Source organism: Bradysia coprophila, assembly GCF_014529535.1.
Source record: "Bradysia coprophila strain Holo2 chromosome IV unlocalized genomic scaffold, BU_Bcop_v1 contig_106, whole genome shotgun sequence".
NCBI classification, from domain to species: Eukaryota; Metazoa; Arthropoda; class Insecta; order Diptera; family Sciaridae; genus Bradysia; species Bradysia coprophila.
The window spans coordinates 2,144,032-2,169,580 of NW_023503372.1; the positions used below are offsets into that span (position 1 = coordinate 2,144,032).

At 34.2% G+C, this 25,549-nt stretch overlaps 2 protein-coding genes across 4 annotated transcripts in view; one reads left to right on the forward strand and one right to left on the reverse strand.

The window, feature by feature from the left end:
* The window catches only part of LOC119070822 (discoidin domain-containing receptor 2), a 210,770-nt gene that overhangs the window by 47,860 nt on the left and 137,361 nt on the right, over positions 1-25,549 (reverse strand). For 2 of the 3 annotated variants that reach the window (XM_037175321.1, XM_037175320.1), the window contains 5 exons: positions 19,604-19,743; positions 15,451-15,658; positions 12,465-12,599; positions 12,060-12,283; positions 11,631-11,769 (listed from right to left, as the gene is read on the reverse strand). In XM_037175321.1, coding sequence (XP_037031216.1) covers positions 11,631-11,769; positions 12,060-12,283; positions 12,465-12,599; positions 15,451-15,658; positions 19,604-19,743 — 846 coding nt within the window. The remainder of the gene's footprint in view (positions 1-11,630; positions 11,770-12,059; positions 12,284-12,464; positions 12,600-15,450; positions 15,659-19,603; positions 19,744-25,549) is intronic. The other variant, XM_037175322.1, reaches the window with a different exon arrangement.
* LOC119070847 lies at positions 3,657-4,910 on the forward strand. The gene is made up of 3 exons (XM_037175357.1): positions 3,657-4,595; positions 4,754-4,801; positions 4,841-4,910. The coding sequence occupies exon 1, from the start codon at positions 3,859-3,861 to the stop codon at positions 4,570-4,572; it is 714 nt and encodes a 237-aa protein (XP_037031252.1). The 5' UTR covers positions 3,657-3,858; the 3' UTR covers positions 4,573-4,595; positions 4,754-4,801; positions 4,841-4,910.

Genomic DNA, 25,549 nt, shown 5'->3' on the forward strand with positions numbered 1-25,549 from the left:
ATCAGTGTTCAATTAATTAACCATTTTTTACGTGATGAATGAAGACTTCAAAAACAAGAATACAAAGCTCAAATGAGATAGTAGCATCGCAATAGACACTGTTGAAAACCGTCCATGTCAGATTGTTTCGTTTCCACCTGAATGAAATGCTATCGTATATATCGTGTACAAAGGTGATTTGCCCTTTGAACACATACGGCGAGTACATCACGTAATTATCGAATCTACTACTTCATATAATCTAACAGTTTTCAGAATGCATTTTGAAATGTAACATCTCATAGTTAGAGCAAGATCTTTGTTTTTGACGTGCCTGCCGATTACAGATGAATAGCTAAACAAAATCGGAAGTAAAACGTGTCGTTTGCATAATTTATTGAAGATATTCAATGATAGCATTAACACTTGACGTTCTAGCATCAGTAGACGGTTTAGTATGTCTTTGAGAAATCACTAGAATTTACCACGTATTTTTGCCTATTTCCACTCGACCTGTTTTCACAAAGAGAAGTCTTTCATTACTCCAGAATGTGAATCCCTTATTTTACAAACGGAAATACAAAATCCAATTGCCCACTGTAGTTCCTGTACGTACACCATTCGGTTTGTGGTTATCATATTAATATTATGTAGGTAGTCCTCACAAGGTGGATTTCCAATTACAAATTTCTTGATGATCTCATCGAGCTTAAGCAATTTCATAATGGTTGGTATTGTATGCAGCAAAAGCCAGCTGCCCCTCAACATTACTATACTTAGTCTTATCAATTTCGGAGGTCTAATTCCTTCACTAACAAAGCTCAAAACATACATAATGCAAACCACAAATTTTGAGCCATCAGTAATGTAACATAGGATCCACCACAGAGTATTAACCGAATGATAAATCGAAATTTTATTTAGTGTTAACTAATCCAAAATCAACCCAACACATTTAGATTATGTAGGGAAACCGGTTGCATATATCCAATCCAATATTATTTTGGTGTTGGATTTTTGTTTGCAAATGAAACGTTTTGAAGACTGATATGGCCTGATATAGCTTGTCGGGGTCTAACATTCATGTAATCATCATCAGAATTGAAAGTCATTATGGCTGGAATTCGCATATTTATTATTTGTCGGTGCTTAGGTTCTATCAAGATAAAACAAATGACCGAATAAAATTTTATTTGATTTGTTTTCACGGTTGGATTTGCAGTTTTAGAATTGTATACACTGTTCTGGAAGGTAGTGAATTATGTCATCACAGAATACCTGGGTGGGTGTGCTAAGTAGATTGAATACTTTGATGTTAGGCAAGCACTTATCTGATGGCTTTTGAAAACTTCATTGAATGTTTTTTTGTTGAAAAAATGGAGTGGTTTGTTTTAAAGCACGATTCCTATTAAAAATGACTCATAGAAGTCGCTATATAATATCAGTGACTCAGTCAGATAACATTTTAATAGCTATTTTGCTAACTAGATAGTAAATGGGACGTTTTGCGCAATAGATGTGAGATTGCCGATACGAGCCGAAGGCGGCAACACATTGTATGAGCAAATAGCTATTTTTCTAACATGTGTCTAAATGGAAATTTTGCGCAATAGATGTGAAAATTGTCAACCCGAGGCGAAGCCGAGGTTGACAACACATCGTATGCGAAAAATTCCAGTTTAGGCACAAGTTAGCAACACGATTTTATGTACAGGAGAGGGATCTTGATTTTTCCAAATGTCACTTTTGCTCACCAGTGCGCAAAGGTATATATGAAAATCAATTTACGCTGATCGCACTACTGTACATACATTAAAATCACTTTTGAATGGATATTATTAGTATCACTATTCCGACCATTAGCTATAAAACGAGCGACTATGAATTCGACACAAATATCCCCATCGAAAAACTTTAACTAAGCCCAACACAGGTTTTTATACGCCAAACAGTATACCACATCATTATTGGTTTATGAAGGTTTAGTAGACTTTTTATTTTAAGAGGGTACAAGGGTACGCTGAAATTGTAGCCTACATTTGTGCGTTTCAAAATTTAAACTGGAGTCTTTTATAAAAATGTACGAACAACGTTTCGAGTGAACATATGTCAGCATTGAATAAAAAATACAATTATCTGTGAAAATTTCATGTGCTTCGAGAAAAGTGTACCTTTGATGAAAATTTGGGCTATCGGTACACTTTTCTCAAAGCACATCAAACCTTCACAGACACTTTGGCTTATGCTTGATTTCCTCTTACGACGTTTATGCCCTGTTTAAGTTTTAAACAATAAAAAAGAGGCGTGGTTTAGCTAAACGGAGCGTAAACGGAGTAAGAGGAAATTAAGCATTAGGATCACAATCACCAACTCGTCAAAATAAACATTTGGACATAGGTGCAAAATATTTATTCTGTTGACATTACACCGCCACTGGGTTGCAGATTACTCTTGCTTGAAATAGCGAAACGACATCGACGGTAGAATAGACAAAAAAAGAAGAGTTTACAGAGAACTCATGCTGAATTAGCGCTCCAAGAAGCGAAAGCAAAGGAACTTTAAATTGTATGAGAAGCGTTGGATATTCAAGATGCTGAACAGAGCGGCGTATGCAAATTAGGAATGGTTAAAAATTACCATAATTGTCCTGAAACTCTACTTTTTGTAATTGAAAATGGATTTATGTTCTTCAAATATAACACAGAAAATATTATTTTTTTTCATCGAAATAATCAAATCGCTTCGCTCTGGTCGCAAAACTTCGTTCTTGTTGGAATTTCCTATTTGCTTCCCACATGGTGAGAATATTGAGCTCTGTTAATTTAAATGAAAAACATTTTAACATACGGTTTATATCAGCCACTTCTGTATCGAACGTTACTTCAGCTGAACAAACAAGCTCGTGGCATTAGACTCGTGTCTTGTACATACAGTCTTACCACTAACGAGCGTGTGCATACTAATCTCAACTGAATGCCATCACTCCCGTGTAGTTGACAAATATCTCCAAAAGATTTTGGTGGAGGTCGTTAGGTAACAATAAGAAACTCGAAGATTTGTCTTCGTCAGTTCATCGCAATTGTCGCAGGTTGTTAATGAATTTTGAAAAATTTTAAAACTCGCTCTTGGTATGTAAGGGTGTTAAGAGTTTTGCCTTGCTGTCCCGATACCTGAACGATCGCACACTTATACTTATTTTTAAGTCAACTCAAATAAAGCGTTTACGTGATTATCGTTCTGCAGTTTTATTCGTTCCACATCGTTTTCTGTTCTTCAGCAGGAGAAACTTAAAGAGAGTTGTTGCACTCAGTCGTGCATGTGGAATGGAAGAAATGAATAGGGAGACGATGTGTGGTGGAATGCATGTGGAACGAATAAAACTATGGAAACAAACAAACTCCACGAAAAGTGAAAACTTATTTTGAGTTACGGTTATGATCGACAATAAACCTATTCATTTTGATAAATTTAGAAGATCACAATAGGTAACGTACGAGTCACCCATAGCCAGCAAGTATGTGCTCTTGTTTTGTTGGCAGATCATTTACATAAACGAAGTACAGACCTTTATTAGGTCTGACGATCAAACAATAACACGACATTAGTAATTGTCTTTTTGATAAAACACATTTTCAGATATATATAGTCTATTATTCCTATCGATTCAGCTGCAAATCGAATTGAGATATGTTTTAAGCGGGTTCAGATAAATTGGCTCATTTCGCTGTGAAAACTGATAACATTTGTTAAGACATTGATAGTTCAATAGATTAATTAATAGAAAATAGTGTATACCAGAATACTTCTTGATTTCTATAGTACTTCACGTTTCGTACTGGTTTTGGTAAAGTTACATTTTGTTTTCCGAAAACAGTAAATATGAAAGAAGTGGAAGCTGCAATTCATACAAAAGTCGAGTCAATGGTTGCCAAAAATACCCTTTTTGCATTCCTAAACGATGAATCATTAACTGCCACCGAACGCCTGTCTCGCTTAGCGCCAAGTCTTGCATACTTTGTACTCGGCTTCTATGATTTGCAACATTTAATTCTAAAGTATCCAGCTGCCGAGGTAAAAACGGATCGCATTAAAAGAGCTATCAATGCACACTGTGCCGAAGACTCAACCCATTGGCCATGGTTTCTGACCGATTTGAAAACGCTCGGTATGGATAAAGAAACGACGTACACGTCAGCTATCAGGTATCTATGGGGTAAAGCAAATCAAATGCAACGCTGGTCATGCTATCAATTTGCTATTTTGGCTGATCGGGCTATCGATCCAATTTTACGGTATGCCTTCTTGCTAAGCATCGAAATTAATGGTCGAGCAGTGTTTTCGAAATTCCTTGAAATCGCTGATAGAAGTGAAGAGGAAACTGGTAAGGAATTATTGTATTTCGGTCGGAGGCACTTTGCAAGAGAAACGGGCGGTTTACACGGCGAAGAGGAAATTGAAAACGAATTGTTAGAAATGGATTTGGATCCGGAAACGAAAAGCAAGGCACTTGTAATTGCAATGAAAGCGTTGGAAATTCAAGACGTAGAATGGAACGAATTGGGTAGAGCAGGGTATGCGAACAAAAAATGGTGAAATTGTACAATAAAATATATTTACTTTACTTGGGAGGTCATAGGGCGATTCCCTCACTAGGGAAAACTCTTTACCTTGCTCGTAAAGTAAAATAGCATACTCCAAACGGGAAATCATTTGAAGTCCTCGGTCACTATCTGGATTCGAGATATCAAATTACTTCCCTGGTATAGTAATCTAAAGACTGTTGACTAGTGTTGACGTGTTTTAAGTTGAAATTAATAAATTGATCACATTGAAATTAGAAAAAGGTGTTTTGTGTATGTTGCCTTGTGTTTAAATTTGCTACAGGTGCTTTACCAGCTGGACATATTTCACCTGAAATAACTCAACTATCTTTTTGTTTTTGCGATGTTTGAACATAGAATATATGGAAGCGAAAACAGATCATGCTAAAAGACGAAAAAAGAATGGGTTTTTGTTTAACGAGAGGATAAAATACAAAATTCCAACAAGTCGAAGGTTGCAGCCATAGCGAATTCGAGTTGGAAATTCCTTTCCGTTTTTTGAACGCCACGGTACCGGTTTTCGAACTTTTGAGACTTTGATTTGATTTCCCACGGGAGGAAGCAAACTCTACAGATAGATCAAAAGTGAGTTCAAGCAACGGTGGAAGAAACTCGAAAAAGATATATCTACAGAAAAAAGGACTGTTCAAAAATGACATAACGCCGTTAGGGGGAAGGGATGTTAGAGATAACATGATGCTTCTCACTTTGGGATTACTTTAACTCTTTTTCCGTATTGAGGGTTGTCTATTATCCGTAAAATAGCGTGACGTCGTTTGTGAATGGCCACGTAAATTGGAAATAACCATGAATCTAATCTCAGTGCTGGTATTTTTAACGTTGCAGATTGGAAAAAGCTGGTCAAAAATAACGAACAAATGCCTACACGGCTTAATCGGTCACCAGACCAGCTACAGTAGAAAGTCTTGTTTTCACGTTCCATGTGTCTGACGAGATCATTTATTATTGAGAGGGAAAAATTTCTCAACGTTCTCTATCTTGATGTTCTGAAAACATGAACTTATATTAACGTTTTGAAACGATTACTCGAAAGAATATTTTCAGCCAAGAACTTAAATTAATGTAATGCTGTCTACAACAACCCGGAAAATCAACATCACAAAATAAAATCAACAGAAAGTTTGTCATCAAATCGTCACATTATTACATCCAACAATTTACCAAGGAAAAACCATTTTCCTGATGGCACTGCTAGTCTCGACTATTCGAGTCTATTTTTAGAAGTTGTCCTATTTTACCTTAACCTTTAAATGGACAAAATTACTGCAATATTCATTTTGTCATGTTACTTCGTTGTAATCTAGGCCAACACAGTGTCCGTGCTGTAAACACTGCCAGAATAAACATGTATTTTCACTAATTGGTTCGTTTTCTCATACATGAAGTACATATGTTACGAAGGATTCATTCTCGAAGGTTTTGACCTTACAATAACGCAAACATTGCAATAATTGAGAAATCACTAACAGAATCGACAGAACTACTTCTATACGAACTTATATGTAACATTATAACATACCAGCAAGTGTCCTACAATATAAAGTGTACATTCCAACGTGTAGTTGTAAGTAAAGATACCGAAAGAGACTGACAAACATATGTACCAGTACATTAAACCCATCAATGTGGCTAGAACCTTGTCGCACATATATGTGGGTGTACAAATAATCTTTTATTGCCCTCGGCAATTAGATACTTTGGTCTGCACAAAATGTAAAAACATTAAAAGTGGTCAATTAGCTAATTACAGAAGGAGGTGTACAGAAGAATTACCTTTCGCATTACTTTGTTCGGATGATTTTTGGCAAAATTTAACCTGAGATCATGTTTCCATGAAATTAGTTCTATGGCAAGAGCCAACGAATGTATTCACAAAGATCGGTGTTTCGTATGTAGTATACACCAGAAAACTTTACAGAAATGTGTAGACGGGAACGGGGAGTTTGAGGTGGACACATATAAATGCAAACCACCAGTCTATGTATGAACATACACTTTCGTACGATATTCAAGACAACATTTCAATCTAATGTACATAGTCGGTACCATAATATTCTGGAACGTTATATCTGGGACGATATTGTATATATAAATACTGTGTACCACATCCTCTAGCTGTATAATAGTCACATTCCGAAACTTAGGTTAATAGAAATCAAATTTCTAAGCACGTAGAGTCCTTAAGCAGTGAGGACTCGGGAAAATCCCAATGGGGATTTGCAATAATGTTTCAAAATAATTGTCTCCTTAGTTTAATTATTTCTTTTTTTTTTCTTCTGCTGTTGTTGTTAAAGTAAATAAAGATAAAACCATTTTGTGGGTGGTATAATAAAACTAAAACAAAACTAAATAGAAATCTTGTGGCATGTGGAATATTTTTGGCCTGATATGGGTATGGTATGTATATATTTCGGGCGTTTACTCTATGATAACAGTTATGAAATGCATGTGAAAAATGTTTGTTAAACGAAAAGTTTGCAAATAAAAAGTAGAGGAGGAAATTACACCAGAACAATATGGTGTATCGTGTATGAAAATTCTGTCTAACGAATAAAAACCCAACAAATTCGCGACCAGTTAAAAGGATTATGAGCTTTCATAATACATAACACACAACATCCGGTTTGGCAAGCATAAACAGTACATGAAAAATTGCTTTCTCTCCGGTACAATCTTCCCTAGATAAAACCGCATAATCCGCTTTCGGTAATACCAAAATGCAGGGTGTATCATTTAATGGAGAATGTGCCTGACGGATATAACTAAGCGATTACAATAGTTATAATAACTTCAGGCTTAAATTCATTCTGTTTCTGCATAGTCAGGGCTAGCAGGACTATGTGGCTTTTGTAAACGTTCGCTTAGTTTAGAAAGAGGAGAAAAGTTTTACTAGTTTTGATGGGCGATCAATGATCATCCACAACTTTTCAATTTTCTCTTTTGTGATTTTTGAAAAATAAGCCCATTGAACCATCGGTATAACACCTCCGGGCTTAGTACCCCGCTTTTGAAATGTGTACATTTTTCAGTGCTTCCTATCAAAAAATGGTTCAATGGAAAATGTTTAGTTTAGACTCTTTGCAGTGTATATACGACTGAATTGAAGCGTCCGTCCCTCTGGGGAATTGCTTGATATATGCACTGGAAACACACGTCGCTTTTGTAAAAACTCTTCCATCGAGTGGGTTGTGTATATATATGTTCGTATGAATAATACGTGAAAGGGAAATGAGGTAGAAAACATGCAATGGAGTACGATGCAGGAAAATGTAAAAAAAAAGTCGATGTTACCGAAGTATATACTTTTATGGTTCCGTGGGTTTTTCGTTGTATCTACACCGAGTTTTAGATGATTTTCGTTGGTTGAGCGATCGATCCTGTTGTGACGTTTATTTATTTTTCATGAAATATTTCCCTAAATTTTCTTACAATTATGATAAAAAATTGAGTTGCTGCCTGGATGGAGTGAGAATTGTCGTGTTTTTAATCTGTTATCGACAACGTCAAAACAAGAGATAATATGCAGAAAAAACGTTGACATAAAAGAAGTAAAAGATTTCGTAACTAACAATACAAAAGGATTAAAAAAGTAGTAATAGATTGTAGACCAAGTGGCGGATAATCGTGTATTTGAGTGAGAACTTTCGATTTTTACTGATTTTACTCAACTTTTCAAGGTTTTTATTTGATTTTTAGCGATTTTCAAGGCTTCTTAAAATATGAGTTAGAGGTGTTCTTATGTTTATCTGCCATGTTCAACCACCACGTCTCAAACGACCGTTATAAAAAATCACTTATTCGAATGAATCACTTTTAGTCAGGAATCAAGTTAGGGCCGAAACCATTTCGAAAAATTTGTTGGTTTCCGCCTCGGCCGCTGTCCAATTTGAGTTTCTTTGTATTGAGATTGCTCTCACCTCACTTTTAACACAAAGCTCAGTTACATAAAGCTCTAGGTACATTCGTTATAGAAATGTTGGTTTTTATAATTTTTTAACCGGTCAGTGTATAATTGTCGAATCTTTTACTTCAAACCATTTACAACCGGCAAATGTATTGCAACAAAAACATTAAATCTGTTACTTCACGAGTGTAAAGTATCTCCCAGCCTTTGATACAAAATCTTTTACTTCATCAGTTTAATATACATTTTGCTATGTAAGAATTCGTTAGCCACAGTTTTTCGATTATTTTTGTCGTCACTATCGTTAACATATGAAATAGAATCGAAAGTGTTATCCTCACAGTCTTTTACTAAATATGCCCCAAGTGAATCGCCAACTATATGGCCACGAGAACAAGTTTCCATGGATCACCAAAATTTGTTTGATTGATGAATATTTTGTTCAAACAATACCACCCCGTACATATGGTGTGCAGACCAGGAATTTACGGATTAGTGAACTGAATTAAACCAATACGTCTAGGTCGGGATAAAAGATTAATTAAAAGAACATCGAAATATATCCCCTAAGACCTTTTCTTCTCGTATCAAATTTTGTCGTGCACACACACATATTCATAAAAAAAGGACCAACTTCTGTTAAGAAAATAAATCCATAAATCTACTCCTAACCATATAATGAGAAACAGCAGCAATATAAAACAAAAATAAATTTTGAATTAATTTTCGTTAATACAACGTCGCGTCATCATTTATAACTAAATTTAAAGTTTCGCTTTAGAAAGCATCTTTCCTTCAAAAGTTTTTTTTTCTTTTAGGAAAAAAGAAACGAAGAAGAAATTCTCGAAAAATGTAAGATTTTCTTGAACATAAACATAAAACTTTCCAAACATGGGACAATCTACCATGAACGAAGAAGGTAAACGACAAAGTTTTGTTGGGAAATGCCTTTTTCGGTTATTTCATTCAACCCACCGTTGTTGGTTGTTGTTTTTTTTGTTGCTTCGTACTCTTGCTTTCTTTCTACCCACATATATATAACATCATGTTCTGTTCATCTTAAATACTTTGTCATAAATCACAATTATATCGTGAGCACGTTTACAAAACAAAACAAATCTCAATTTCAATTTAAAAAGCTTATGTTCGACCTGTACCCTTCATCCGAAAGCGTCTGTTTTCTTACAGACAAAGTATATATATTCAGCTACCTTACAACGATAAAATGACGGAGATTTAATCTAAAATCTGGCACAGACTAAATTATAAAGAAATGTTTTTTTTTTCTGTCATTGTCATTTTATGGCTGTAGGTTAAAGGGCATACGGTTCGAAGCTGTACGTACAATTGTTTCTGCTATCTTTTTCAAAGTTTCCACAAAGCCACCACAAAATACATTTTGATGCCTGTACTACGTAATCCCCTCATGCTACTTCAAGACAGGGAAAAAACCAACGTAAATTATCATCTGACATTTATTTTTTACCCTCATGTCCAATGTCCACAAAAACACTGTCAAACAAGGAAACTGGCGCCTCTTCACTGTTGTTAATCGGTAAAACAACTGCACTAACCAAAACTAATAAATTTACCCCAACAAAAACTTATTTTATTTTAATGGATTTTTCGATGTCTTTACGGAATTTTAGTTTTCAATTTTTTCTGCGGAAGCATGTAATGCATAACGGAAACATTTACAAAGTAATGTCGTCGGTTATGTTGTTTAGGAGTATGGAGTATAGGGAATGGTTTTGTCCATTTTATTTCGCTTTAACGCAATTCTGTCGATTCATTCAGATTTCGAAGCGTTCAGATAAAGAAACGACCAGCGCGAACCGTTCGGCCGTTTCTACAACAAACAACAAAAGTAAGTAAAAATGTAAATACACACTTAAACCAACAATCCGGGTAGGTCTATCGATGACTCACTGCCTATGGATGTAGGGCTCTATCGGCAACGTGATCAAGCTCATATGGATTTTCCTAATCATGTATATAGACCAGTGCCTATATTAGCGAAAATATTTTCAAGAATTTTCTCAAATTTTCACGATTTTCTCAAATTTTCACGATTTTTTCAAATTTTCGTGAATTTTCCCAAAAAGTTTTTTGTGAAAATTTGAGAAAATCGCGAAAATTTGAGAAAATTCGTTAAAATATTTTCGCGAATATAGGAACTGATATAGACGATAAGTCTCTTCTACTAGATTCGGTACGAAGTCTCATAAAATAAAACGAAATTATCACCATCTTACACAGCGCGACATTCACAAATAGCCAAAATAACTTCATAATGCAAAATTTAAAAAAAAATGAAAGAAGTCCTTACTTCAACATTAACCTGTTAAACGATTCTCGTAAAAAGATACCAGCAAAAATAATCAAAATTCCAGTTAAAAAACGTCTAAATGTAGGCTATTGAGCGAAGGTATGATTACCCATAATAATCCCTGAGACAATAAATAATATGTGCAATAACCATATCTTCGATGAATATATAGAAAAATGTTTTGTTAAAACTTTGAAGGGAAAGATTTCACTATATTGGAATGAAGTAACAAATGAAGTAACAAATGAAGTAACAGATTCAATAAACATTAGTGTTAATCGAACTGATGTTCAGTGAATTAAATATTTAATTCCAACATCAGTTCACAACATGATCATCAAAATTGCTGTTCTGTGCTCTTCACACATCAATCCGCATGTTTGACTCCACCTTACATTTGCATAAATTAAGAGTTTCTAATGAAAATGAGCATATTTCAACCACTTGCAAGAAAGCACTCCTAGAATTCATTGCGGATAATTAAAGCTGCTCCAGTTGCCTTTTCGTACGAAAGAGAAAACAAACTTTACGAACAAGATTTAACAAAAGAAAATACTAAAAGCTTTTCTCAATCTCATTCGAAATTAAAGAATTTACTTAAATCGGTCAAGTGGAAGAGGATAAAACGAAATTTCAACCAACTTTTTTTTTCTATTTTCTTGCAGTTGTGTTTCTAAACAACGAATTACTCTTGAAACTTTATTAAATTCGTCTACAAATGTTTCTAAAAATTGCAGAAAATCAATAAAGAAAACGAAGAATTTTGTTTTATTTTTTTGTTTTTAAAGCTCCTCACCTGTATAGTCTGGCGTAACATGATGACGTTGCAAATCATTTAATGAACACCCACTGGCAGCACTGGTATACATATTCACGTTGAATGGTTCGTGGTAGAGGCTGCTTTTATCAATAGACTCATTATCATCCATTGTTACCTATTGTTCGACAATGGAAGGGATGAATATATTTTATGGTCATAATAATTAAATGCTGAAAATGAGATAAGAATTACACACCACCACACACCACTGTCGTGTCTCAAAGACTGTTATGTAATTTAAACGTGAGATGTAACGAAATGCATCATTGTCATTCTAAATCGTCAGAGAGACAAAGAGAGAGAAAGGGTGTGGTGGGCACAATCAAACACCCCGATATAAAACATTTAAAGTGCTTGTTTCGAGAGTGGGATATATTTTACAATTGAAATCATTCGAACAATTACCTTCATATTACTATTCATCCGTTTATCAATCCCTAATCCGAGCGTGTCCTGGTTAAAATTGAATTGAAGTGAATTTAATGCCTCGGAACGACGAGATCGTTTATTTCGTGCAACAATGAACAGAATAACAGCAATCAGTAAAAGTATAATTGTTGTAAGAACTGCAATGATGACACCAACGAAATGCTGTTCCGGCTCTTGATCAATTGGTTTCGGTGAAATGACTGATGTACCATTTGCAGCAAGAGAAGGAAAAATGGAAAGAAAAAACGAGAAATAAATGTTAAGGAAAAATAAAATAAATAAATAAATCGACCGCCCTTGTTAAATAAGATATTTCGTTCAAACCAGCAGCACAATAAGTATATATAGAGATACGAACTTTATGTTAAGAAAATAACTTACTTTGCGGTACGAAATTTCGTTCCCCTTTACTTTGAATCGTTTGAACTTCATCTCTCTGCAGGGGATATTCCAATGTGTCCTGTGGCAATGTACTGCCATTTATCTCTTCCTCTGTGAAATTGCCATTAACCGGCGCTAAAGGAGTAAAAAGGAAATATGGAAAATGTGAAAATTCATTACATCATCGAGTTATCATATTAAATGTAATAAGTAACTAATTTTAAATAATTGAGGGAAGAAAATTTTTTTTTGTTCATGCCAAATTATGAATAAATGTTTTTCTTGGCCCGTTGGCGGTATACGATGTCATTTGTGGAATGAAATATGGAAATTCTTTTTTGGTGTGTGTGTGTGTGTGTGTGTGTGTGTATTAAAGCGATATATCTGATGGAATTGCACATTTTGTTTGGGGAGTTTTGAGAGGATTTTTTTCCCTTTTCGTTAAAAGTTATAAGTTATGTAAAGAAAGGAACGTATTTAGGGTATTATGCTGCTGCATATCTTAATTAAACATAAACACTTGAAATGGCTGAGTACTCGAATTTGATTTCATTTTTAAATAGATTTTTGTAGCAGAATTTAGTCTGTGAATAGGTCTTGACAGTATCTGTTGATCTTAACGGAGAGAAAAGTTTGTAGTCAGCTTTTTTTTCGTTCGACCCCTCATTTTGTTCTCCATTTCAATTGCTCTGCCTCTGAATGAAAAGTATGTCTACGTTTGTGAATAGGAACATTGAAGGAATTCCAATTATTTATTCCCCGAACAACAAGAATCGAAGTTATTTTGACCGTTTCTCATTCGGAAGCATTCACTGACACCACACAAAGATTATGTCAAATTAAGGTCTTTTTTATACTCTGGCGGGAAACTGAAATTCGTCATATTTTCTGATGAAAATTTCGTGAGAGAATATTTTTTGTGTGGAAACTTCAGACTTCTATTTGATTTTTTTGTATGTCGATGCTGATATGTTGGAAGTCTCAAAATCTACCAAACAAAGAAACTACATATGAATGGTTAAATGCAGTAACCAGACATGTCCCACTAGTGAATTATAAGAAAATAAAATTTCATTGATTTAACTTCGTTTCAAATAGGGTGTCAGTCAACAGAAGTTTTTTTTTAATTTTAAAACAAAGGTATGCGAAATGAAGCTAAATGAATGAAATTTAATTTTTCTCAAAATTCACTAATGTAACATGTCCTGTTTCTGCATCTAAATTTCATATAACGTCACATCAATTTGGAAATTAATTTTCAAGCGAACTATGCCATATTTTAATTAGGAACGTCTGTGAATGTTTGCTGTACCGTCAAATATCATCTGACAATTACAGAGCAAAATTACACTTTCCAATACAATGTTCAGATTCTTCGATTCTTTTCAACATGGTGTGTGGTGAGTACATCATGTCTAGACTTTACGATATTTTGACATATTGAAGTTTGCTGGCATCCGAAGTCACAGGCTCATTCAATACTCATCTGCTATAGACAACGACAAAAATAAACATGGTATTGCTTTCTCTTAAAGCAGACAGTATGTTCATCGAAATGAAGTAATAGACGTCGCATCGAACACTTTACGACACTTTAAAGAAAAGAAGTACAAGATTAGATTATTAAATCCATTGCCCTTTCTGACAATTGAAAGGTTAAAATTCGATCACAAACACCGTGTTAAGGTGAGTGCTATTACAGCTAATAACGGCAATGTCTCCCACCAGCTCAATAAAATAAACTTCTACAGACATCGTTCCACACATTTTTCATACACAACAACCACTTTACTGGATGCTACTTCAATTGTCCCAGTCAAAACTTCGAGTAATTGTATCAAACGAAATTCCCCGTAGACTACATCCATTGTCAATATTTGAAGACCATAATAAGAAAACATTTATCAAAACTTTGAAAACATGTTACAATGCCACTTTTTTCTCTGTTCGTTCTCCTTTCAACCCTACTCCATATTAATATCCTTTTGCAGAAAAGTCCAACACAGTTCTCCATTTTCCATTTTGAATATTGTCGCAAAAGTTAACATTCCCACGGGACAATCAAATTTATTCAACCAGTCGCACGACTTCACCAAAAGTTCTAACCGAATCAATCTAACGTCACAATTCCTCAAAATTTAGTGCGTTGTACATTTTAATCTGTTCTGCTGCCGTCTGTGTTGATGTGTACATAAGCGTAATGGTAATACACATTTTCATTTTCGAGTAAGTAGACGATTATGGCATATTAACTTTAGCTCCGAACTGTTGTTGACATTCTTGAGCGTTTGTTGTAGAAAAATACATTTAATTGAAGAGTACTAACAGGCATAGGTAGGCAAGTCTCATTTCATGAGCAAACAAACCGAATATATAAAAAGCATAAATTGCAAAGGGAGTCGAATATTATATGTGTGTATGGAGTTGGTGGAACATTTTAAACTAAATGGGAGAACTCTTTGTAGACGTCGAAAACGGAATAGCATCAAATATTCCATTTGAAAAGGTAGGAATACACAGCAGAAAATCACGTAAATAACAGTAGATCCTCGTATCTCCCATAGTATAACATATACTACAGATGTGATTACTTATGGGGACATAATAATATTACAATGCATGAATGAATAACGCCTCGCTAGTTCAACAGAGCAAAAGTTAACGAATTATTCAAAGCCGTAAAGTAAATGTTTATTCTTATGTAGCCTTGTTCATTAGACTGAATTTTCAAAATTATTGTCTTAATATACGTATATAGAAGGCAGAACAATGTGGCAACGTATCTACATTAAGTATCAGTCGAAGCAGACGATTGGATTAATAGAATATTTTATAAAAGATTATTAATCAAACGCTTCTTGTCTGGGCTGGAAAATAGAATTTATTTCGATGGAAATATTCAAAATGGGAATTCGGGGGGTGCCTGGGCTGGCATTTGGTGAATCGACAAAATGGTTAATCAAAGTGGGAAATAAATTTTACTTACATGACACAAACGAAACTTCGCTTAGCATTATCCACCTCAGGGCGAAATACAGATGAACTTGCAAGTATTTACCAATTCGATGATGTAGCTTTATCGTTACGTCTCGGGCGTGTTCCATAATTGTGTCGGGCATATAGGAGAAATGAACCGGCTCGCCGTTGAAGTGCTGGCCACCAATGCTGAAGAAAACCTTGGCATGCACAAATACCTGTAAAATAGCATCACATTATTTTCAACGATTTACGGTTTTAAGTGGCATAACAAGGACCACTGATTTATTGGAGCATACCTAGGTTGAGTGTATACGAAATTTTAACGACAGTTTGAAAGGCCCACTTTACATGATTTTGAATTTTTTTCGGAGCTTTTCAAGTTTCCTTCTTTTTTTCTTCTCTCTGATGCAAATGAGGACCCAAATATTATAACATATTCACAGTAGGATATGTAGCTTTCGAATGAAATAGGTACAAAATCGTGGAAAATTCACAAAATCATATTTTATACAGAAATCCATAAACGAGATTCGCATTTTTGATTTGAGAAAATGTCAGTATTTGCAGCACTTTGTTTGAAAAGTGGATCATCTACATAATATGCAACAGAATGGAAGGATTTTGTGTATTATTTTCAGGAAATCGGTCATAAGGAAATTACTTTCATAGAATGCAGATAGTCAAGGAGATAAATCGTTATGGGATTCAAAGAAATGGATTAAACTCGATTATCATCTTGATACACCTACGAAACAACTTGACGCTGCCCTAAGGAACTTAAATAATACTCATAGTTCATGAAACGTGAATGTGTGATTATATCAATCTAGTACTTCTTTCGTTTAAATTTTCGTCCATTTCGTAGTTGCTTAATCTCTTACTTCGTTTGTTTAGATGACTGATGTGAGTTAAAGAGGTACATTGAATGTCTTGACTTTTACTTCGTTCTATGATAAATCGAATTTCATGAAAGTAATTCCTAATATCTTGGTCGCAAAAATGCTTTTGTCTACAAGGAATATGAGCGATCAGAAAACAAATTTTAACTGAAAATTTATGTACATTGAAGATTGTATACAGACATTAACCATCTCCCAACCATGTTTTAGGAGTTTTAAGTAAAACAACAGAAATTCAAGGATGAATGACCGCATACCACTGTTATAACAAAACTTAGACGCTTATTGATTCTATGACTACTTTCTGTGTCAACTAAAAAATTTATGATTCTAAATCTGTGGCGAATTTCAAGCGTACACCAGTCAATAAACAATAATTTCTCATAGATATATACCGTGGCGTAGATCATGCGTACCATAACTATCAACTACAATCATTTATCATTTATGATTTTGAAACGGTGCGGTGTTCCACGACTCTAACGCACTCAAATCGCTACGCAATATTTATTATTAAGCTTGCGGTGTAACATATAAAATAGGGTCGAAGTACTGTCATAAAACAATCAATTACGATATAAAACCGATTCTCCTGTTATAGTTGAGAAATGATTGGTGATGTTAAAATTGATTGCATTCAATTAATGCGTTCCATAAAGTTGAAATTATTTTCGATATTACGATAATGTATTATTGAAATAACGCCGAGTGAGTTAAGGGAAATTCCTTGAAAGGTTGTAAATTACGTAAGCTTAACACAGTATATGGTATAGACTCTATGTTATAGAGTGCAGGGATTATTTTTGGAAAAACTTTTCATGAATTTTTCTTCATTTTTCCATGTAAATGTCTTTTCCCACATTTTTTTCAAATTTTTTCGAGAAAATAAGCAAAAATATTGACAAATTACGGAAATTTCAAGAAAATGTTGGAAAGTTAGGAAAATTCAATAGGAAAATGTTTTCCCACAAAAAAATTCCCTGATGGAGTGGGCGACAATTGAATGCTAAAAACATTGACCGGGTCCGAAAGTAAAATAGAATAAGAAATTGATTGGACATAAAACGTTTATTATTACAAAAAAAGATAGAAGACAACCGACTCCTTTGACCGGTGACCAGTGAATTACTACTTCATTTCCGGACCGAAAAGGGTTTTATCGAAACAGCATAAAGGCCGACCAAATAAATGAATAATTTATTGTCATCCCTTCTATGTTATTGTCACCATGTTTCGTCAATAACTAGTCACATTTGACTTTAATACAACCAAATCTACCACCATGACGGTATCATGCGGTTGACACAATTTTCGTTTAAATTCAACGCGTACTCTAAATTCGAATCGAGGTGCTAGCCTGAGCAATAAGTTCATATATCCGGTACAAATATACTGGGTAATTAATCGATATTTCACTTTGAAATAATCATCAATGTGGCAGAAAAGAGAAAACAAACAATTTTTAAATTTCAAATTCGTTCCCTTCCGTACATCCTCCATCGTTACACACAATAATATCCCCGGCCGCCAAGACATTATTGTGTACCTCTCGAAAAGTTCCGAATAGGGGATATAAAAATATATAAAATTTATGGCATGTTGTGGTAAGGGATCGGTTTTTTTTGTTGGTTACGCAGAATGGAATGTTGGGGACACAATAAATCATTTGTTTCCATATTATACACATTTACTTAATGTAGAAAGTTTCTGCGACTCGAAATGTTTTGTTTAATAGAAATTGTGTTATTTTTGTAAAACGGTGAGGAGGGCACAAGGAGAAAACAAATGAACAGAGCGAGTGTTTGTATATACATATAACTACACACATAAATACTGTATATCCACGCTAAAATGGAGGATGTGGAAAAGCGAAAGTTTTGTATGTTATTCTATTTTAAATATTTTAATTTAAAATATATGTCTTGACATTGGGGGAATAATCTAATTGAGATTCATGTTAAACATCTTACGAGTTATGAGACAAAAACAATGTTCAAATTGCCATATAGAATACGATAAGTTGTAGCTAATTGATGAATATTTTGAGCTGGGTTTGAGGACATTAATTTTCACCTTTGAAGAATGTGTGCTTCTGGTGGTGGTGTGTAAAGACGTGACACACGAGAAGGATGATGCATTACATTTTGATGGGTGTTATGGTGTATTATCAAAGGGTAAATTTATCAAAATGTTTTGCTTTCTGTTGTTAATCATTTAGTATTGTCTTGTATGAGGGGAATCAGTCATTCATGATTGTTTTACATAGCTGAATGAGAAGTCAACTGAGGTCGATGACGATATCTTTTTATTTCTACAGCCCTTCGACATAATAAGTAGAAGTAATTCGTTAAAACAACTATGCCATGCATGCCTTAGTTGTTGAATTTGAGCATAATCGAAGAAAACTTGTTTCAACACATTTAAGACTCTCAATAATTCGAAGCAATTTGTTTCGAACAAACAAATGAAGTAATAGATCGGATAGTAAAACTCTAACTAATGCAACCTTATATTGTAAAAATACAAGTTCAAAGAAATGTAGTAATAGAAGTGTCAACAATCTCATGTTATCAAATGAAGTAATAGATGCAATATTAAAACTACTGATTACTTCATTAGTTTTAAAATCCACTGTACTGTATCACCGACTGTTTTCGTACTAATTGTTGAAAACAAATGACTAGTCGTTTATAGCAACTGACCGTTAGAGTATGGAGGGTAAATGATAAAATGTTTCCCTTACACCAATAGTTCTCATCCAATCAAGGAACCATTTTTTAAATTATTTGTAAGTGTGACGGGACGCTTCACAAAATGTTTATAAACAAAATCAATGGGAAATGATTTCTATGGAAATTATATCGTTTAGGCTTCAGACATCAGTTTCAAGGCTTGCCAGGTCAATTCCTCAAGCAAAACAAAGAGAAAAAAAACTTGTATTCACCCCTCCCAAACAGCAGTTTGCATTAAATTCAAAGCGAAAATTCCCATGTTGATGTGTTTTTTTGACATAGGAATTAGACAATAATCTTAAATTCATTTCTATAACAACAACAACGAAAAAACCAATCTATTGTACACAACAAAACGTAAACGCAATTTGCAGCACTCATAAGAGCAAATGGACTTTTCATCCATGTAAACGTTTCTATTTTATAGCCTGAAGATATTCGAGTATTACAAATCCAGTTTAAGAAATCCAATTTGTAATATGCCACAAAATGTAAAAAAGTTGAATAAAAATGTTTACCGACTACTTACTTGAACATCTTTCGAAAACATGTTGTTTGTATGAAGTATCATCGCACTGAAGTTTCGTACCGAATCAAACTCAAATACCATTTCTACAGGTTTTCCAGCCATTCCCATAGTATCGTTTCGCCAACCGACCCATTCGTATCCTGCAAATAGAGAATGGAAGAAAAAAATAAACTTTTATGGTACCCAATGCTGTGTGCAATATAGGAGAGAAAGGGTACATATGTGGTTATGTTTAAATTGCTATCTAAAAACACGGTTTTAGATAGTTGTTTTACGTAGAAATATGGGGACAGTTTCAAAGATTTAGTTTTATGTGCGGTGAGATACCGAACATTTTGAGTATTTGCAGTTTTGTGGTCAAAACACAACCAACTGAGCCAAAAGCACTGTGATATTTTCAACAAACACCGTAACCCATTCTGTTCGTTTGATTGGATCGTCTGTGGGCTATAAATACTAACTTTTGTTGTTATGACTGCTAAAGACAGGTTGCCTAATCTGTTGCGATAATAAAACTTGCAATTTCCACAACAAATTGAGGAAATTCTTTTCTACTCTTTGATATCCGCTTTGTATCAGCAGAAATCGTTATACACACCAGAAATGGTTTCCTTAACTTTCGTTTAATTGAGTTTTTAAAGTTCCGAGATGTGCATATCGTCGGATATAATAAACCGTTCAGCGGGAAAAATGGGGGTGCTGGATCGATTACAAAACACATAATAAATTAATGAAATCGAAAAACAAAGTGTTGGAGTGTACACCAATCCGATTGCATGAAATCGTTGGGGTGAAGAAATGGTTGAAGTGATGTCAACAACGATTTTTTTTTCGTCGATATTTAGCCTTGTACGAAGTACAACGGGGTTTAGGGTATATCTAGTAAAATTGCGATTTTGCAGTTCAGAGTAAAATGATATCATTTGATACTCAAACCGTCTAACTCTGCAGATCCGTAAAAATATGCTCCGATGCGAGGGGTGACGCACTTCCATTTAATCCATTTAATCCATTAAATCCATTTAATCCATTTAATCCAAAAAAAATTTTTAGTTTTACCGAAATAATTAGGCTACCGACCTGAAAAATTTGTAAAGTAATTGCGAAAAATAGATCTGCACGATCCCCAGCTCGTTTAAGTACTCGTGAGGTATAGGAAAATTTTTTTTGTGAAAAATGGTATTAAATTTATTTAATCCATTTAATCCATTTAATCCACTTTACACCAAAAACTCCTAAAAGTGGATTTTTTCGCTTTTTAACATTGTAGTATGAGTTGTAGTACGTGGTTCGATCAAAATCAACAATTTTTAAGACTTTTACAGTATTTGGTAAAATGAACTTTTTTCCTATTTAATCCATTTAATCCAATTTTTATTCCATTTAATCCATTAAATCCATTTAATCCATTTAATCCATTTAATCCATTTAATACCATTTAATCCATTTAATCCATTTAATCTAGAAGTGAGTTACCCCTCGCTCCGATGTCTACTGAGGGGCTCGAAAATTTTTTATTTAATTTTTTAACATTTGTCTTTAAGGCTACTCATAGACTCATAGATGAGATAATTCGGTTACATTGTTGCATGGGTTAGAGTGTAAATCATTGGCCTTGTTACCCTGCTACGGACGCCTATCATCTGTTATCGATAACGACATCATGCAAAACAACAAGCTGTGAGTAAAAGGTCTTATATACCAAAACACATATTCAAAAAATTGAAGTAAAAGATTTCAAATTAATCTCTTGAAAATACTCAGATCAAATAAAGTAATAGATCCGCTGATATGCCTGGCGTCTGGGGAAGTTTAATGGAACTGTTACTTACAACCATCTTCACTTCTTTCATCAAATGATCTATAAAAAGTACATACAGCGATAGAAGCATCTATGCATTCTGTTGCTGTGACAACAGGGTGTTGCGTAGCCGCCTTCTTTTATGTTCATCACTATTGAATTAAGTATCTGAAGTCTTCTCAAAATCATAAAAAATTTAATGTAAAATGTTAAATCATTAAACTTCGTTCATTGAGGGTTTTCGGAGCACGTTCCATAGATATATGTTCGTTTTAAATGTGTAAAAACTATTTAATGTTTTCCGTTTTATTGTTTCTACCAAATGGCTCAACCTAATAAAATGTGACATCATAAAAGTAGTCAATATTAACTTGTCAATAAGCAATAAAACGAACGAACAAAAATTGACACTTTTCGTATTTTTCTTCCAGTCTACATTTTTTTTCCACATTATAACGGCCGATGCTGTTCATGAATTTCTCTCTTATCAACATTCCCAACACCTTTCGTACAAAAGTTTTCGCTTTAAAAAAATAAAAATCAATAGAACTGAAATCGTACAGAAAATCGTATAGCCAAAATCAAAAAGAAAATAAATTCTTATAACTGTCGCGCGAGTGAACCAGTGTTTTCATATTCAAAGAAAAAAAAAATTCATACACCGAGAATGAGTATTTAAGTGAAATTTTCATCCCGACAATGTTGTCATTTGATATTTTCTCGGCTTTTCCTTCTTCATTTTTTTACTTTCGTGCATCGGGCAAACAGCGACCAATCATCAAATACGAAATGAAAAAACATTGTGTATTCGGTGCGAGAATATAAATTTATTTATGGGGATGTGGGATAGTAATTTGCGGAAAGCTACCATAATTTACTTTTCAGATTTTCTCCGGCAACATCGTACATAGACACTATCAGACATTTTCTATCGAATATTAAGTTTAATAAAATATTGAAGGCGTCGTCTGTCCTGTCATTAAAGCACTTTAGTATAATATGAAGACGATTTGCACTGGTGATGTCACATATATTTATATATATATCGATAAAGTATTAGAGAAGTTTCCATCGTTCGAACGAAAAGCATTGAAAGTATATGTAATGTGAAGTTTTCGACATCAAAGTTATCTTTTTTTTCGTCTTCTTCGTATTCAGCACATACCTATCTATACACTCACAGAGATGCTTTATGTATGTTCAGCAAAATTCATATTGGTACACTCCATGTATATTGGAAGTTACATAAGCCATTAAAAGTTTCAGTTCCTTTGTTCGTGCAGAATTTATTGCAAATATAAAATGAAATGTATTTACTTTTCGAAGATAAAGTTAACATAAGTCAAAACCTTGACCATAATATATTTATTCATAATACCAACTAAGACATTTATTACCAGCAATGCATACATTAGCCGAATAAAAGAGGCTTCGCGTTATGCACACATGTGAGTTAATGAGTTCTGGTTCACAGGTTATGCCAGTGAAACAATTTTCTTTTATCGGTCGCTTTGATCATTTTGTATGCGCTCAGATACAGTAAGTAGGCCTCTGTGCGAGAATGTGTGAACAGTCGTTTTATAATACTTTGGCTATTCGCACAATGTTTGAATCTTCTAATTTCCAAACATTATCAAAGAGGTTGTCTCTAATATACATCCAAAAACAGGCCTTTGTACATAGTGGCGTCAAATGTCTTAGAATCTCTTGGTTGCTTTTGTCTGAACTGTTTCTATTTATTAATTTTATCTACGATTATGTTGAACGAATACCAAACTGAATTATAACTGACGATTCTTTAGAATCATATAGAATCGTAACATCTGTTATCGCCAGCAACTGCAAAAATGAGCGAAGACTTAGAGTAATGTAGATAGTCTTTACATTGCGAAATGTTTGTCAAAACAAGTGAAGTAAAAGATTTGTATGAAACATTAAACTTTCGAACAAATGGAATAATAGATTTTATCATTACATCTGGAAGATGCGGGAAAAGGCAATAAAAACGCATATGAATCAAATCGGTACAATTAGTGAGTGTGTCACCGCACATTCTTCAAAATAATTAACAATTCTCAAATAAGTCGACATTTTTAGTCCGAACATTTCTAACAACAAACTTGATGTAAGCCTACACGCCAAATTTTCCAGTAGTTCAACAAACTAATCCGCGCCGAGTTAATACTGCAAAATACGAATACGACACACAATTTTTGACTTGGACTTTGCCAAACAAAAACAAATTGACAATATAATAGCATTACAGTTGATCGCTAACAAAAATCGAATAAACACAACAATGTCCTACAAGTTCACCACACTAATTTTAACTGAAAGCCAGACTTCCACTTCCGAGGTCTTTAGGCAATATATACCTTCCGCTTTGCGTATTTGTGGGGAACATGCAAAAGTTCATCACAGTAGGCTGCTGAACCCACTAAAATCTAATTTTAAATCGCTAGAATAACTTCATAAATCTAAATGTGATACTAAGAATCCACGTGTTTCATTAAGTCCTGGGAGCGATCCTGAAGACATGGACCTAATCTTTTTTGGGCTAAACGGCGTACTTTCCTTTACTTTTCCAAGCCCTTTCAAGAAATATCACTAAATAACTAAAGAAATCCAACATTACATCTGCATTACACATTACATTACACATTGCACATTACATTACATTGTAATGTAATGTAGCGTTACAAACTGCATCTTTGATTTCTGAAGCCATTCTGTGAGATAAAATTTTTTGGTTTGCGAACTTTTAAAGTACTCACAAAAGTTCACCAAAGTTCGCTGCTGAACCCAGAAAAAGTTGGGTATTAGTAGCTAGATTCGCTCACTGAACCTTGCAATATTACGTAATATTGCAAGGTTCAGGGAGCGAATTTAGACAGTCGGGCCTAACTTTTTCTGGGTTCAGCAGCGCACTTTGGTGAACTAAGGCCATCCACACAAGTCAATCTCGCTGTGTGTGACACGGAATTGCAGACGAGATAGAGTAAGATTCAAAATGCTTCGAATCTTTATGAATGTCCCCTACAAGCAACACGCCAAAGGAGATCAAGGGGCACAGTTTCGATAAAAAAGAATGTCAATCGTTCTAACAATAACGTTGCAGTTCCATTGTTGATTTGAATTGTACGATATGAACAGACTTAGTCCATGAAACCAAGCTTAGAGCTCGTGACCCATTCCTCTGGGTTTTGTTTCTCAAAAATCAACTTAATAAAACATGAATCAACAAGAATTTCGCTAAACAAATGAAGATCTAGATTTTTATTTTGGTTAGGCACCCGTTCGCAACAAGAATGAAATACTCTAATGAAAAACTAGATATTCCACTTTTAAATTAATCATAGGGGATACAAGGACAATCCCCCTATGACAGATTGCATTTTACTTTGATAAGGTTAAAGCCCCACCACCTCACACTGTAAAAATAATGAAAGGTTATAGAGATGCCTAAAGTGAATTCTTTTCCATTTCGTTTCTAATGCGTACAATTATTCCACTTTCAATTCCATAAAGTTTTGTTACTATTGTGAATCATTACTGATGACCGGGTAATCAACGTTACAAAGCGATTTTTTGTTCCGAGATGTATAATTTCGTGGCGCCTAAAAGCACAAATGAATATGTACAAAAGTACAATTTCTGAAAAAAGCGTAATCTTAGTCTATTGTTAGTGGTTTTTTTTATTATTATTTTTCTTTTTGGAAATAAAACAGGGAAAAAGAAATGAAAATATGTTTGCTAATGTAATGTTGAAATGTATTTCAAGCAGCACGCACTCGAAAAATTATTTATGCGAAATATTCACGCTCTTCTAATTAATGTGATTGGTTTTATAGCGAAAGTGGCAAACCGTTCACTGTGTACTGGTAACTTTTTAGTAAATTGCCGAATGCAATAAAATTCATTGAGTGAATTACCAATCGAGACAAACGTCTATGACTTCTCAATATATTGACCACTAAAAATGATTTCCAACGATCTCTCCCGTTTCTCCCCGAAATAGATTTTGTGTTTTAATGTTACAATGGGTCAATAACGTTAATGGTGCCAGTGTAATACGAATTGGCAGAAACAAACGTTTCGATCATAAAATACCAATCTAAAAATCAATAACCAGCCATAGACGATTA

Bases quoted from the DNA above. Each gene is read 5' to 3' on its own strand.
- LOC119070847 (XM_037175357.1), top strand. From the start codon at position 3,859: ATGAAAGAAGTGGAAGCTGCAATTCATACAAAAGTCGAGTCAATGGTT.